The sequence below is a fragment of the Eubalaena glacialis genome, chromosome 9 (genome assembly GCF_028564815.1).
Source record: "Eubalaena glacialis isolate mEubGla1 chromosome 9, mEubGla1.1.hap2.+ XY, whole genome shotgun sequence".
Lineage (NCBI taxonomy): Eukaryota > Metazoa > Chordata > Mammalia > Artiodactyla > Balaenidae > Eubalaena > Eubalaena glacialis.
Window position 1 is genome coordinate 115,166,203 of NC_083724.1, and position 15,819 is coordinate 115,182,021.

Here is a 15,819-nt window from a genome sequence, read left to right on the forward strand (position 1 = left end):
TCTCATACATTACTGGTACAATGGTAAACCAGTGGGCAAATTGGCCAGGTCTGTTACAATTTTAAGAAGGCATCTTCTAGGATACAATTAAATACATTTTGAACCATTATATTCAAAAACTACTTGAGCCGGGGCCCAACAATATCACTACATCAGAAAGTTCACTGTAATATTGTTTGAACTGCACAGTAAGCCCGCTGGACTTCACGTTCCATAAAGGCAGAGAGTAAATCTGTTTTCTTCACTGGAATATACCTAGTACCTTGGGTAAAGCATAGCACAGAAGAGGCAGGTGTTCAGGAAGATCTGTTGAATGAATAAATGAATGATGATGACTGAAGAGCAGTTTACCCCTGGACCTCTGCTGGTATTCAGCAAGCCAGGAGAGAACCTTCCATTTGAAATGCTAGGTTTTACAGAGTTCGGTGGCCATGATGCATTCTTGGCCCTTGTCCTTCAAGTACACTTTGCGGATCATCAGAGCAAATGGCAGAGGGATTTGAGTACGCAGAGTAAGCCAGTCACAAAACAAATGTGCTACTGCAGTTATAGGCAATAGCAATGCTGTCATGCTTGTACCATATGTCAGACTATAGGTATTACATGCAAATATAAAATTTTCTTTTCAAGTCAACTATTACTGAAAAAAACCTTGCTATATATTTTTTTTGCCTTAAGTATAAAAGATTTAATCTTCAGGGTAACCATTAGGACTTTGAAATGCCCGAGACTGAAATAGTCAGTTTTATCTCAGAGCACTACTGAACAATGTATGTGATTTGGCCTTATGTCACTTTTCAGAGTTTGAGGAAAGCATTCTAAAGGGAAAAAACCTATCACACTGAGGTGGTGATGATAAAACGTGACCTTTCTAAAACTTGAAATGATATTATATCATAAAGACACACGAGGGCACTATAATCAACCAGCAAAGAGAAACACAGAAAAGATAGTGAAATCAGGTTGACATTTTAACAATTGTACTGAAATAGGTGAATTAAGTCCTGGTAAAATTGTGAGTGTTTGTCATTTACAGCAAGAAATTTTCTGTTCCTGATCCAAAACCTAAGAAGCCAAAAGGATTCTGCAAGTCTGAAAATTGCAGGAAGAATTCATCGCACTCCGATCCAAGCTGAGGATTAACCACACCCCTTTCTAATGATTTGTTAAATTGATCTTGGAGCAGCATTTGCCCCTTTCAAGCCAATATTTTCTTTATAATCTACAATTCCACTTGGTGCTTTACTTGTCCTCCGCTGGAAGCGGCCCATGAATCCACTTCTTTGCTCCATGTGTTCTCCTAAGAGACATGGTGAGTTAAAAGTTTGAGCCTCCCCGCCACCCCCCAAAGCCAGTAGTAATGAAACAGCATTTTCATAGAGGAGCACAGACCACCAAAGACTATACCTCAAGACCTTCTTGAGGCTTTAAATTTGTAAATAAAACTACAGCATATAATTTCCTCCATCAAATTCAAAAAGTATAACGTAACCAGCGTTTAAGTGACCTTTCTTTCAGACCTTTAACAAGTGGGCCACAAGAACTGCAGAGAGCCCTGGATTCTGAGGCAATCAGGCTCATTCACTAAGGATTGTCATTCATCTTAAAGGCACATTCAAATTTGTGCCTCAGCAAAATTACAAATAATTCCCTGTCATCGATCTTTGGGGTCAAATGTAATAGTTAGAATGGAAAGTATTAAAACTTTGAATGCCAAAGGTATACTGTGGTTGCATAATAAAATCTTTGTTGACTGAATAAACCAGAAGATTCTCTCCATCACTGGAACTATCTATAGGAAGTATGACACACGATGCATTCTTGAACTGCTTCTTATCATTTTATTCACTTTAACCTTCATCTATTTTAATGACTAAATTCCTGGCCATGATGTTTCAAATTCAATTTCTGTCAATGTATTCGGTATATATTTTTTTTTTTTTTTTTTGTCTCATGGTCTTTTGTTAAAGACCTGGGTGAATTCTAGTTTCTACCTTTTGCTGAATTTGGCCATCAGGGTGCACCCAATTAGGCTCAATCTATACTAAAAGCAGAACATGCTCTAAAATGTGCTAATTTAGAGGACACGTTTCTAATTTTCCTGTTCCTTTCAAAATTATTCTAATTGAAGGTGCCAATTAATTTTCCTTAGTTAAATAAAGCTGCCTGATATTATAGACAGTCATTAAAATCCTTTGAGTTGGTATCTCTCTAAGAAGGAGCTATCCAAGGATTACATTATATTGGCATCCAGCGTCTTCCTTTGGGTGTGGGAAAAGCCACCAAGACAGTGATGGGTAAGGTTAGAGAACTATAAATGCCATCACAGAGGCTAAATTGGGTAGTATAGACACCAACCTGGGCACTCAACTGGTATGCTCTGATATGGAGCCCTTTAGATGATCAAGGAAGTCCCCAGAGTTTAATTTTTTACCAATAATCTTTCTTAAGATCTTAATTCAGCCAAACTCAGATTTAAAGCTAATTTAAAAAATATCCTTGAATGAACTTTCGCTCAGTCTGCACTCTGGCTTCGTTTCTGTGAGAGATAACCCAGCACGTGCTGGGCACTGTGCAAAGCACCAGAGTCCCTGCCCTCATTAAGCAACAGACTCTGGAGGAAGGAATCTTGGGTTCAGATCCTGGGTCTACCACTCTTTTCATCTGTGTAACTTCATCTCCCGAAGGCTCAGTTTTTCTTCTATAAAATGGGAACACTATCGTCTAGATCAAAGGATAAAATGTGACACTAAAAAGCAAGTACCTCCCTAGCACAATGCCTGGCACACAGTAAGTGCTCCATAAAAGGCAGCAATCATTCTTTTTCACTCCAGTGGTTATTGCTTATTGTAATGTTTTGACTTCACCCCTTAATCTTTTCTCAAGAATATTAACAGACCTTGACAATCTTTCAGGAATTATTTATTCAACTACTATTTAGTGGCATCACACAATGCGTCGGGCCCTGGGAATTCAAGAGTCCACAAGAGGGAGAACAGACATAAAACCAATAATTACAAGTGCCATAAAAAAGGAAGTGTGCCATGGAAGCACATAACAGGGGTACTTAATTCAAGGAAACCTTGAAGAAGTGCTATTTAAACAGAGATCTGAAATATATGAAGAAGTAAGTCAGGCAAAAAAGAGGTGGAGGCAATGGAACAGATTTAAAGTCCCAGAGGCAAAAGAGAGTGGGGTGGGGGCACTTCCCTGGTGGCACAGTAGCTAAGACCCCGCACTCCCAATGCAGGGGGCCCGGGTTTGATCCCTGGCCAGGGAACTAGATACCACATACCGCAAATAAAGATCCTGCATGCTGCAACTAAGACCTGGTGCAGCCAAAATTAATTAATTAATTAATTTAAAAAAAAGAGAGCAGGGGGAGTTCAAGGAACTGGAAGACGTGCAATATAATCGGAACGAGGAGATCAAGGGAGAGGAGGGCTGGAGAAGTTGGGAGGAGCAGGTAAGTCAAGAATTGTAAGACTTTATCCTAAGGGCAAAGGAAGCTACTGGGGGGTTTTAGGGAACTCTGCAATTTCAAGCAACTTCTAGGAAGCCGGGTAGAGAATGGATTGGAGGGTGTAGAGACTGAGTGCAAGGAGACCAGTTAGAAGGCCTTGTTGAATTCCAAGTGTCAAGTGAAAAAAGCCCATACAAAGGGAGTATTAGTGGGACTGGAGAGACACAGACCAGTTCAAGAACTGCAGAATCAACAAGATGTGGTCATAGATTGTGCGTGGGATCGATATTTGGAGAAGCCGTCATCTCCAAAACAAGAATATGTTTGATAAAATGTATTTCTGTGTTTCATGATATAAATACAAAATATGGCTTACTACCTATTTCTGATGCAGTACACAAAGTTAAAATTTTTAGGCCATGGAGGATTTATTCCAACTCTATGGGAGGCATGACACAAAAAAGAAGTCTAACTTACTGAGTGCTAATGTGCTAATGTTTTTGAAACCACTTTGCTGTGTTGAAAGATATTCTGCATTATAAATCATCAACTACCAAATGACTTTTAGTTATGTACTACATGGATGACAAGTAAAGAGGGAGTATAGACAGAATACTTCCTCTTCCTCTGAGGCATTTTATGGTTCTTAAAGGAAAAAAAGTGAGTTTCTACTTTTTTTCCACGTTTTCACATCTCTAAATAAAATAAGCAGGAGGAGTTTAAAAGCAAACCAAAGTATATGTAAACTAAACCCTAACTCTCTGATACCCTCAGCAAATGAGTTGTTATGGAAAAAAACTGTTTCCCACTTGCCTGCCTTTGCACCAAGCACACCAATTGTGATTTATCTTTTATTGAGGGAACATGGCCTGTGTTTCAACCATTCTGGTGCCAAGCTCTGTTGCTTCTATAAATTGAACCCTCTTCAAGAAGGTCCTAGCCTACTCACCCTTCTTATCAGTTAAAGAGTCACCTTTCCAAGGAGGTGTCTCACACTCCCCATGCACCCTCATTATCCTCTCAATCCCCAAACCCTGAACATGAACACAGTGAATTATAACTTTATCATTCCTTTTGTATCTTCTTCATTAGATTGCATGCTTCTTTAGGGCAAGGGTGGTGACTTTCAATTCTGCATTTTTATATGTTTCCAAAACTGACCCAGGAGCAAATTGTTACTCTCAAGGTTTACTGATCTGTGCCTTTCTCCTTACCTAAACAGTTGTAGATAGAGACAGTTTTGGAGTTGAATCCACTTTTAATACTTTCTCTGACTTCTCAGAAAACAGCTGACACTGTGCAGAGTATATTTGCCTGTAGCGTGTGTGTGTACGTACGTGTGCACTTTGCAAAAGCATGCTCAAATAATTAAGAAAAGAAACCTTTTGTTTTTCTACAAAAACTACAGAAAGTAAAGCCTGACAACACTTGGCTGCAGGAACATGAATTTTAAAAGGTTGAGAAACAGCATCTCACACCTGTTTCTCTACTCTAATTATGCTATTACTAATTGCATACAGTTGGAGTAAACTAGTTAAATCTGTGTGCACAGAGTAAAATGGCTCAAAACAAAGGCCTGAGCAGCTTTCCTATAAGCCAAGTGTTTGAGTTTTGTGATGCAAAGACTTTTCCAGGTATCCTGGCATGCTCCATCTAACCTTGGCTCACGCAGTCCCTTACAGCTCTAGACTGGAACGCCTTAACACCTCCTTTCAGCCCATCTTACACAGGGTTTAAGATTCAAATCCTCCAAGATCACACCCTGACCTCGTCCTTCTCTGAAGAGCAAGGGCAGTTAGGAGTCTATAACGGAAAATTTAATAAGAGATTACGCTCTGCCCAGTATTTTCTAAACTCTGTTCATATGTTAACCAAAGCCTTCTCAACAACCGTAGGAAGAAACGCTAATCAAGCGCCAATCGCGTGGAAAGAAATTAACCCATTATAACACTCACGTGGCAGCTGAGAAACAAGTCAAACCCGGTTCATTAAGCCCAATGTTAGTTTGTATAGGAAGAAAGGTGACAGAGTCAATCTCTTATCTAACCAAAGGGACCCGCCAAGGAATGAATTAGACCAGGCAGTTACGGGGGGTCGGGGGTGGGAGGTGGGATTCAAACTCCTCAGCAACAAACAGTACCTTTCCTTAGCCCACCCCACTTTCTAGTCCCTAACTGACACCCCTCCTCCGCGACGGTTCCCTTCCCAAGGTGGAAACGACGAAGTCCAAAAGGATATGCCCTCTGACCTAGGAGCGGAGACTCACCAGTTTCATATTGGACTTTCGGCTGTTCAATACCAGTCACTCCACTCCTCAGACCCAAAAAGCGTCTTCCGGTTCAATCTCCGCCACCGGCCGGCCGAGAGCATCGCGGGACATGCAGTCTTTCTTCCCTACGCACCGCAACACCCCCCCCCCCGGCTGCATCATGGGAAATGTAGTCATCTCTCCACGCATCATGGGAACTGTGGTCGTCTTTCCTTTTCCTCCCTTTCCTCTCAGAATACCTCCTTCCGTCAGCTCAAATTCATCCCGGCCGCCAATTCATCCTCCCTCTCCACCCCAGCATGATATCATGTCCCCTTTCTGGGCCCGGGATCCATGGTATTCTGGGATGTGTAGTCCCTACGGCTTTGGCGCCCCTTTTCCCTCCTCCCTGTGGGAAGGCGGATGGGCGCGGGACTTGCCGGGAGCTGTAGTTCCCTGGTGCCTCCGGACGCCCGGTCCGGCGCCTTTACTCAAGGGAGGCAGGAACTACAACTCCCAGGGCCGCCAGGCGGCAGCAGGTGGGAGAGGGGCTGTTGATATCAATATGGCGGTTGTCAGCCAGACAAAGACAGTCAGTCTGATGTGATTGAGACAAGGGAGGTTTTCAGGGGGAGACTGGGAGATAGGGGCCTCCCCTCCCCCTTCTCCTCTTCCTGCGCCGGCCTCAACCCCTCCCCAGTCCCCTCCCGACCGGCGCCCCACGCGGAAGACACCCCTCCCCCTCCCGCTTTCCCCTCCTCCCTACCTCAGCCCTTCGTACCGGGACGTTGGGGAGGGGGCTGTGCCGGGTGGAGAGAACTCAGCAAGGATTCTGAGGTGAGTCGAGTGGTTTGGAAGCCGGACTACCTCAAGTCTCTTTCCTCACTTCTTTCTCTTCACTTTTTTTTTTTTTTGGAGGGGTTTGTGGGAGAAAGTGAGTGGGCTGGGGATGGGTCTCTTAAGCGGCCCGACTGAGAGGAGGGAGGAAGCGGGGGGCTTCCGACGGGGGCGACCCGGACTCAGGGTCTGGGGTGGGGCAGTTTGTGGGGGTGGTAATGGAAAGGCGTCGGTTGCTCCCCAACTCTTTCCTCCTGGTTGCCTCCCCGATGGGCGGAAGGTTTGAATCCCGGAGGTGGGGTCTCTTGTTTGGAGTTTGGGAAACTGTGAGGGGAATTTGAGGTGTGTGGGTTTGTTTGGGGTGCAGAACTGTGTTTGAAACTGGGTAACGTGTACTTGGGTGATGTGTTGGCCTTGAATAAATGACTCCGGAGAGGAAGTTCGAGAGCCGGAATCGGAGCTTTTAGCTGGGCCTGGGCGGAGAGGCGTGCGCGAGGTGCGGGTCCTGGACCTCTGGGCTGGCGACGCGGCGCAGGGTGGCCGCGGTGAGCGACTCGTTTGTGTCCCATCGCCCGCTCACACTCCTCCCGGCCTCCCGGGACGCATCTCCACCCCAAACTCCGGGCAGGAGCCCTGGAGAGATGCGGGGGTGTGGAGATGGCTTTTTGCATCCTGAAGTCGGCAGCTAGGTGGGAAAGGAAAAGTGTTCTTAATATTTTATTCCGGAACCGTGTTTTGGTTACACTGTTGGGGCTACTTTGAAAGGAGTCCTCCACCCACCCTCACCCCGAAACAGTAGGTGGAGGGATCTCGCTGTGGTCTTCGCGTTCAATAGATTAAACAGTACTTAAGATTCGGGGGCTTGGGGGTGGGGCTTCGGGAGTGCTGCCATGTGTACGCGTCTCTGTGTGTCTACTGAAGACACAGAATGACTGTTGTGTATCCTGAGATAGGGCGACTTATTTTCGTAGTAGGAAGAACTGTTGGAAATTGTTGGAGGTGCGGGGGGAGTAGCCGAAAGGCGCTGCTTGTATTTTTTCTTCTACCCCACCCTGTTCTGTCTCGCATTTGTCTGAAAGCTGGTATGGAAGAGAGAGGAAACACTGGGTGAGTGAACGGGAGAATGCAGTTGGCATTAAAGATATTGTACTATGGAAAGTTGAATGGTCGTATAGAGTGGTTGCTGTTTTTATTTACCCTGGAGCTTTAAAAACCCTACGTATCATATAGGAGAGAGTGATGTGACTAGTTCATTTCTCTGGGATCCTGCAGGTATAGAAACCTCTGTCTTCTCTCCCTGCCTGCCCGCCCACCCGCTCGCCCGCCCGCCTGCCCGCCCGTCCGCCTGTCCGCCTGTCTGCCTTCCTTCCCTCCTTCTTTCCTTTCTTTCTTGGCGTGGTACATTTTTCTTCCTGGATGGACATGCTGCCTCCTGTGCCTGTTTGTTTAGTTTGTGCTTCGTGGTTGTGCTTTTAGTGGTTTTGCTGTAAAATGCATCATTCGATGAAAAGGACCTGCATTTGTTTTTATTTTGCATTTCTTCCACAGGTAATTATCACATCAAGATTGCAGTGCTTTGCATTAAACTTATTTTAAAATTGCACAAGTAAGATAGATCTAGTTGAATTATGTGTATAAGTCAAGTTTGGCAAATTTGAATTCTGATTTTTTTTTTTCTTCGGAGTTTCAATTGGAGTTATAAAGGAAAGAGGATTGCAACATCTCGTTTCTCACAGTCTTTAATATTTAAAAACATTACACCAGGAGATTTAAGATAATATAATTTGTACTTCTTTCGGTCTGAAATATAAGTTTTTCAATAACCATTCTTTTGTCACAGATTTTTAGTGTAAATGGACTTTTAAATAACTAAAGGAATTGGCATAATTTCTCTTTCGACTGCTGAGAATTTAATGTATTTACATATTTAATGTATTTACATATTTACATATCCAAACTTATCAATTCTTGAACCTATCAGTAAAGGACCTTAGATACCATAAAAACTGAAAGTCACATAGTGTGTAATTTTATGGTATGTTTTATGACCTTTGATTTGAAATTTCTGCAGTTGGTCATTCACACAGATAAGCTGTCTATAAGCATGAGGTAGCATATATATTTAGATTGACCTGAATAGAAAAAAAAAACTGATGTGTTTTCTAAATCTCAAATTTAGAACATACAATATGTTGATACAAAGTTGAGGTTTCAGTTTGCTATAGACTAGGATTTCCAGAATTATTTGTTTTAACCTTCTATTTTAGCCTGAAATATTACTTTGCAAAAACTGGAGAAAAATCCTGTGTAACTACATAATAGAGTGTTTTTCTGCTGAAAGATATTCTATTAGACATAGTGTTTTAAAATGTTCAATAATTATTTTAGAAATAAAAAACTAAAATGTTTGTTAAGAGTTGGAAAAATATTAAAATATAAGATTTTCTCTTCCACCCACCCTCACCTCAGATTTTCTTTTTGTTTGTTTTCCTCTACGGAAATGCAAAGTTACTTACTGGGAAAGGCGTTCATTAAACTTTTTCTGACTAGTGGTTTGGTTGAAACCAGATATATTCCTTGCATTCGATGGGGTGCTTCTGTTGCATTTTAGGCACCGAGCATTAAAATGATGTAAAGCCTTTACTGCAGGTTAAAGCATAATACGTTCTCGGCATGTGGAAGTCATATGGTTTACGAAAAAAGTAGAAAATCAGGGCACTGGTGCCTGTCAAGCTTAAAATTTCATCCTGTAACTGTGAAAGACATATTTATTTAATGTGATTGCTTCTAAAACTGTTGCCTGTATAATGGGAGGTTGAAAATCCAAACTGTTTTTAACCAATCTGTTGCTAGTGTACTGCATACTGTGAACAGTGGTTGCAAACGTGCATCAAGGAGCCTTTAGGGGTCAGCTTTATATTGAATCTCTTCAGTGAGGCTTCATTTTTCACTGCTGTATGAATAGATTTCAGTCTTTTTAGCACAAATCCTTAGTGGAAGCATCACTAATAGAAACTTAATAGCTCAGTATTGGTAAGTTATTAATATATTGCAACAAACCTTTCATTGTTTCATCATTTAAAAAGATAGAAGTGACCAATTTGTGGCAATATTTGTGGCAAGTATTGATTGGTATGGCATGGCTTGTTTCATAAGAAGTTAAACACATGGGGAGTATTTATGCTTAATTTGTTCATTTTGGATCTTTTGTTTGTTATATTGATAATAAGTCCATTCCACTTTTAATGTTTCAGATAGCTTCCATGTTCCCTGTAAAACCATGTTTGCTTTTTCGATTCATTTCTTTGCAGCTCTTCTATTATTTTTGTATGCAGATCTTTAAACTTGACTTATTTCTCTTGGGAATTAGAAATTTATCCTAGGATGTCATTTTTCATAAATGAAAGTTTAAAAAGTTAACATTTATAGGTAAACTTAAAAATGCTCAGTGAAAATGGGTTGGGTTTGTTTTGTGTACCTGCTTTATTTAGGTTTCTTTGGCTTCCAGAATTAATTTTACAGCTCCCTTTGCTGTATGGTTAGATTATTTTCTTAACTGTTGGCTTTTACTTCTCAATTTAGTAGAACTTTATAAAAAAAGTTGTTTATGAGTGGACATCACAGCTTGTCTAAAGTGTCATGTATGTACATTCACATATGCACTCACATATATAAAGCACCTTTATGTTTGTTTTTATATGATACTGGTGTATATCTATCAGGCATGCAACCCATAAAAAAGGAATCTGAACCACAAATAATAGGAGACTCTAAAAAACGGCTCAAGCTAGAAACCAGAGTAAGCACCACCACATGTTGTCCACGTTATAGAAGCTATGGAGATTTTCAGTATCACTGCAAACCATGATTTTAGCAGATTCTGCCAAAATCTGTTTCTCTCAAAAAGAAAGCTAGTGGTATTGAAATTTTTCTGAAAATAATATTAAGTAATATGTGATTAAATTCCTAGGTGCAACTTCCCCATCCCACCCCCTACCTCCCAGGTGACTTACTGGTCTTAGGTCCCATCCTAAGTAAAGAGTATAGATTTTTCTGAGTGATAATGTGATGTAAAACTCTTAGAGCCTATTTAAATATAACCCAGTACTTTAGATAACTTGTTTTTCTTGATCTTAGATAAAACAAACTGGAAATTTACTATAACATTGTTTTGGACACTTTCCAAGAGCATTTAGTTACTGGAAGGCCCTGGCTTTAGCATAGTTTTACCCTTACAGTGGTAATAAGGTTGAAGTTGCAGTAAGTTTTTCCAGTGGTTATTATAATCCAAATGTAGTATTTTACAGATCCTTGACTTGCGCTATAAGGATAGTGGGGTTTTTTTGTTTGTTTACATTTACAGACAGAAGGGGAAAAAGAACTTAGTCGATTTAACTTTGAAGTAATGAGTTTTACTTTTTTTGAATCTTAAAAGAGGTGTCTACAGACCTCTTCCTATAAGTGGTAAAATGATTCTAATCCATTTAAAGGGCATTTAGGTTTTTCTTAAATTTAGAGTGCTGATTATAAGAACGTTTATGAAATTTCACAGATTCCATGTCCATGTTATGTTCAGTGATGGTCTGCGTGTCATTTATTGAAAATATTTAATAGCTGTCTTTACTGTATGCATATTAAACAATTAGTGTGGAGTTGCCAAGTGGCAGTAATTTTAAGTTATTTAGTCACATTTTTCAGAGAGGAGAAAGTCAAATACTGTGGCTGTTGCTGATATGAGGATGATTTAATACTAAACCTTTCTGCTTTTGATAAAGTAATAGTATGATTAAAATGTGAAGCTGTTGGCTTGGGCTTAGTCAGTGAAGCCTTGGAATCATCCTCACTCTCCCTTTTCCAATCATAAGTCAAGTTGATTTTATATCCTCTATATATATATCTATTCAATTATTTTCATTCTATTGCTATTCCCTTAATTGAGGCCTTCATCATTTCTGTCTTTCCTCGTCAGTCTCTTAACTAATTTTGAGGTTTCAGTTTTTTCCTTAGTCGTTATTCACTCTTACCTGATAGATCTTGCTAAAATAAAATGTGAATTTGAATATTGGTCTTCCTTTGCTTATAATCCTTCATTGGCTCCTTAGCCTTTCAGATAAATCCAAACTATCATTCCACCTGTGTCCAAATCTTGGCTCTGCCACTTACTAGCTATGTGACCTTAGACAAATGATTTAATCTGTCTGTGCCTCCGTTTTCTCATCTGTTGAAAGGGAATAAATACTCCTTATTTCATAGGATTATTGTGAGCCCTTAGGATGACGTTGAGTCCTGAGACTGCTCTTGGCATATCGTAAATGTTAACTATATAATTATCATGTTATACCAGATAGTTTATGTTCTGGTTCCTGCCTTATAATTTATCATTACCAATCCCAGACCCTATGCCTTAGCCATGCCAAACTGCTCGTAGGCCAAACAAGCCTCTTTAGTATAGATAAGGAGGGTTGGGTGTTAATCTGTGAGGGTTGCAGTTGTTAGTAATGTCTTCAAAAGTAAAGAATTGTAAAGAACTTTAAAGTATATTGCTATGTGAAGAATGCTTCCATATTCTCTGGCTTCTATTTTTTTCTCCCAAAGTAAAAAGTAATATTAGTTAAATTACTGCCTAATTCAGGCTACAATTTTAAAATTCACTTTTCTAGCCCCGTTAATACATTCTTATGTTTCTAACCTAGATTTCCCCTTGTTAATCTGACTTTTCTTATCTTTTCACTAACTTCATTGAAGACCTATTAACTTTGTGTAGCTTCTTTCACTTTTTCCCCCCACAAATCTGAATCCTTGTTCCATTTCAGGTAATGTGTTTTCTTTACATTGCTATTGGAACAATTGCATAGTTGCCTTATATGATCTGGAAGCCACTTTGGACAGACATCAGTTTTATTTACATGCTGATGTTTATACTTGAGGTTGGGTGGCTCTACCGCTTCAGTTGATTTTCCAAAGTGGTAGATGATATACATATGGTGATTTACATCTGTGTCTCATTCCTCTCAAGGAGGAGAAAGAGTGCCCTGTTTTTACCAAACTGAGTCTCATAAGGATAAATGTTACCCAAAATGATTGTGTAGAGGAAGCAGGATGATAGCTAAGGTATCAGTTCAGACTTTGGAATGTAATTTTTGTAGGAGGCTGTATTATGACTGTAGTTTGCAACCACTAATTTAGCCAGCATTTGCCTTCATGGAACATAATTGTTCACTGTGGGGAACTTGAAAGTAGCTATTCTGAATATTATCTTTATTTGGTTGAATATCCATTTTCTGGAGTCAAAGATAGCCTGTGTTTAGTTTTACGTTGTAGCTGTTTAGAACCATTAGGGACAAGAATAGTTGCTGTTCACTTTGTTGTCTGAGGAAGACCTCTTTGAAAAGATGGCATGATCTTATCTGGAATACTGTGTCATGCTCTTCAAAAAACTCATATTCCTTCAAACGTGGAAGTTCTAAGGTTAAATATAAATTTCTTTTGAGATTTTTTTTCCCCTCAGAAAAAGTTTTTTCCTTTAAATAAAGTATAATAGTTAAAAAGTATATATACTGATTGCATTTTAATGCAACCCAGGCATCAACTGACCTGATTATCTTCCGTAAAGCAAGATATTGTTAATGGCCGCAAGTGATTGGTTACTTCTAATCTTATGTTCCTTAGTCAACAGCATGTCAATTAGGTGCCTTTACTCTGCTATTGACCGTGAAAGTTTGTGTGTATTACCTGGTTAGGTCTCAGTTTTCCAGTCTACTAAACAGGGTGTTTAGGTTAATTTTTTTATTTTTGTTATTAATTAAACTAAAAATTGTTTGCTTATTTATTTACTTTTTTAAAATATTTTTTTATTGTGGTAAAAGTCACATAATATAAAACATACTATTTTAACCATATTTAACTTTACAGTTCAGTGGCACCAAGTACATTCACATTGTTGTGTAACTCTCACCATCATCCATCTCCCAAATTTTTCACCTTCCTAAACTGAAACTCTGTCTCCTTTAAACACTAACTCCCCATTCCCCCTCCCCACACCCCGGCCCTGGCATCTACCAGTGTACTTTCTGACTCTAAGAATTTGACTATTCTAGGTACCTCGCATAAGTGGAATCTTTAAATAATTATGGATTCACAGGCAGTTGCAAAAACAGTAGAGAGGGCCCTGTACCTTACACTCAGTTTCCCCTAATGGTTACATCTTACATAACTTTAGTGCAATACTAAAACCAGGAAATTGGCATTGGTACTATGTGTATGTATAGTTCTTTGCCATTTTATCGCGTGTGGATTCTGTAACCACCACCACAATCAAGATACAGAACTCTTATCACCCCAGAGATTAAATAATTCCTCTTATTCGTAAATTCTGTTGTTTTGTCAGTATAAGGAGAAAGATACCAATTATTGGGTCAGTAACGTCACTCTTTTGCCTTTTGTAGTTTGGAAATTCTTTTGGCACATCTTGAAAGTTTTTTTTAAAATTAATTAATTAATTAATTTTTGGCTGCACTGTGTGTTGCTTCGCGTGGGCTTTCTCTAGTTGTGATGAGCGGGGTCTACTCTTTGTTGCGGTTCGTGGGCGTCTCATTGCAGTGGCTTCTCTTGTTGTGGAGCACGGGCTCTAGGCACAGGGACTTCAGTAGTTGTGGCACGTGGGCTCAGTAGTTGTGGCTCGCAGGCTCTAGAGCGCAGGCTCAGTAGTTGTGGCGCACGGGCTTAGTTGCTCCGCGACATGTGGGATCTTCCCGGACCAGGGATCGAACCCATGTTCCCTGCATTGGCAGGCGGATTCTTAACCACTGTGCTACCAGGGAGGCCGATCTTGAAAGTTTTTATGGAAAATTCCAATTAAGCTTTCTTATGAGAATTTAAAAATTGGCAAGCTTTACTTAATTGAAGATTTACAATATTAGTACCTATTAAACATTTTAGTAAAAAGTTAACAATAATATTAAAAATGTCTGTAAATCAAATGTGTATGATTTAAATGAATTCAAGGCTTAAATGATGTATTTCTTGCCAGAGAGGATGTATGCTAGAATCTGTATTAGATAAACAAAATTATAGTTGTTGTGACGTTAGTTTGGTCTTTGACAGTGTTGAAGCAAACTTGTTGGATTAATTTATTGTGAACTCATGTTATGGTTTTACTTGGGATTTGTTATATGGGAATACTCTTCAAAGAAAGTCAGTTCAAAGATTGTTTTCAGAGAAAATATCTTTAGAAGAAAAAAATGGTAAAGATACTATTGTTAGTCTAGGTACAAGAAAGGACCATCAATCAGGTTAAAGGCTAGTTACAGGGCTGGCCTTTGCCTCCCCTTTATCAGCTGTATGAGTTATAAAGCCTGTCTTCAAAGATGAGGCTATTAATCCAACGTACTACTGATTATTACAGACCTCGAACAACAAAGGTCTGCTTTAAATAGGCTTACAAAATATTTTCAAATATATTGACAGAAAAGATATGTCATGTGGTTTTTGTCTCTTCTGGGTTTGAGACAATTTTTTTGTCAACACTGATAATTTGCTTTGAAAACATCAATTAAATTTTAATTTGTTTCATTGATAAGAATATGGTAAAATTGGTGGTTCTTCCTGATAAGTAAAATTCATATTTAGAGAACTTGCTGGCTATCTGAGATTTCACTTTCTTCCTGGTACAATTTTTTTTCTCTTTGGATTTATCTGTTGCCAGCTTTTTGTATATCTTGGTGTACATTCTAAAAAAAATAGTGCTTTAATCAGGAATTGTTTGGCTTCAAGGAGAGGTTGTTGTAGGGATCCAGCTCTTTTCAGTTGATAAAGAACAACTAGACCTTGTGCAAATGGGAGAACTGTCAGGATCTGAGAAGCTAGTCTCTCTCTGCCTCTCATTCTGGGGATATATGGTTTCTTGTCTTGCCTTCTCTTTACAGGTCTGCTTCATCTACCTTTCCCACTTCTCCCTTCCACTTCTATTTGCCTTGCTATAGTTTTTCTTGGTTTCTGCTTGTCCGTAACTTTGACTTGCACGTGGATTTGGTTTGCCATATTGCTGACTTGAACTGATCTTTCCTTTCAGCTAAAGCTTGCCTCCTAATGGTGACAGTGTGTTTCTTTTAGTTCAGTTGGCGAGAGAGAAATCTGAATTCATTGCATGACTGTGAGTTAGATGTCTGTTCCTATTCCATGACCTTGGTGAGTAGGATGCAGGAGGAAGTCACCTTTCATATAAGGCTAATGCCTTTGGGTGCTCTACATGAGGAGGATTCTTTTGTAGGGA

The 15,819-nt window shown here is 39.8% G+C and overlaps 2 protein-coding genes across 10 annotated transcripts in view; one reads left to right on the forward strand and one right to left on the reverse strand.

The window, feature by feature from the left end:
• INTS9 (integrator complex subunit 9) overlaps positions 1 to 5,852 on the reverse strand; it is a 123,797-nt gene extending 117,945 nt beyond the window's left edge. The window contains exon 1 of the mRNA XM_061199464.1: positions 5,730 to 5,852. Within this exon, the coding sequence (XP_061055447.1) occupies positions 5,730 to 5,738 (9 nt within the window). The 5' untranslated portion in view covers positions 5,739 to 5,852. The remainder of the gene's footprint in view (positions 1 to 5,729) is intronic.
• A 403-nt stretch (positions 5,853 to 6,255) lies between these two features.
• Positions 6,256 to 15,819, forward strand: part of HMBOX1 (homeobox containing 1) — a 181,174-nt gene continuing 171,610 nt past the window's right edge. For all 9 annotated transcript variants that reach the window (XM_061200742.1, XM_061200745.1, XM_061200743.1 and 6 more), the window contains exon 1: positions 6,256 to 6,548. The gene's annotated coding sequence lies outside the window, so the exon portion shown is untranslated. The remainder of the gene's footprint in view (positions 6,549 to 15,819) is intronic.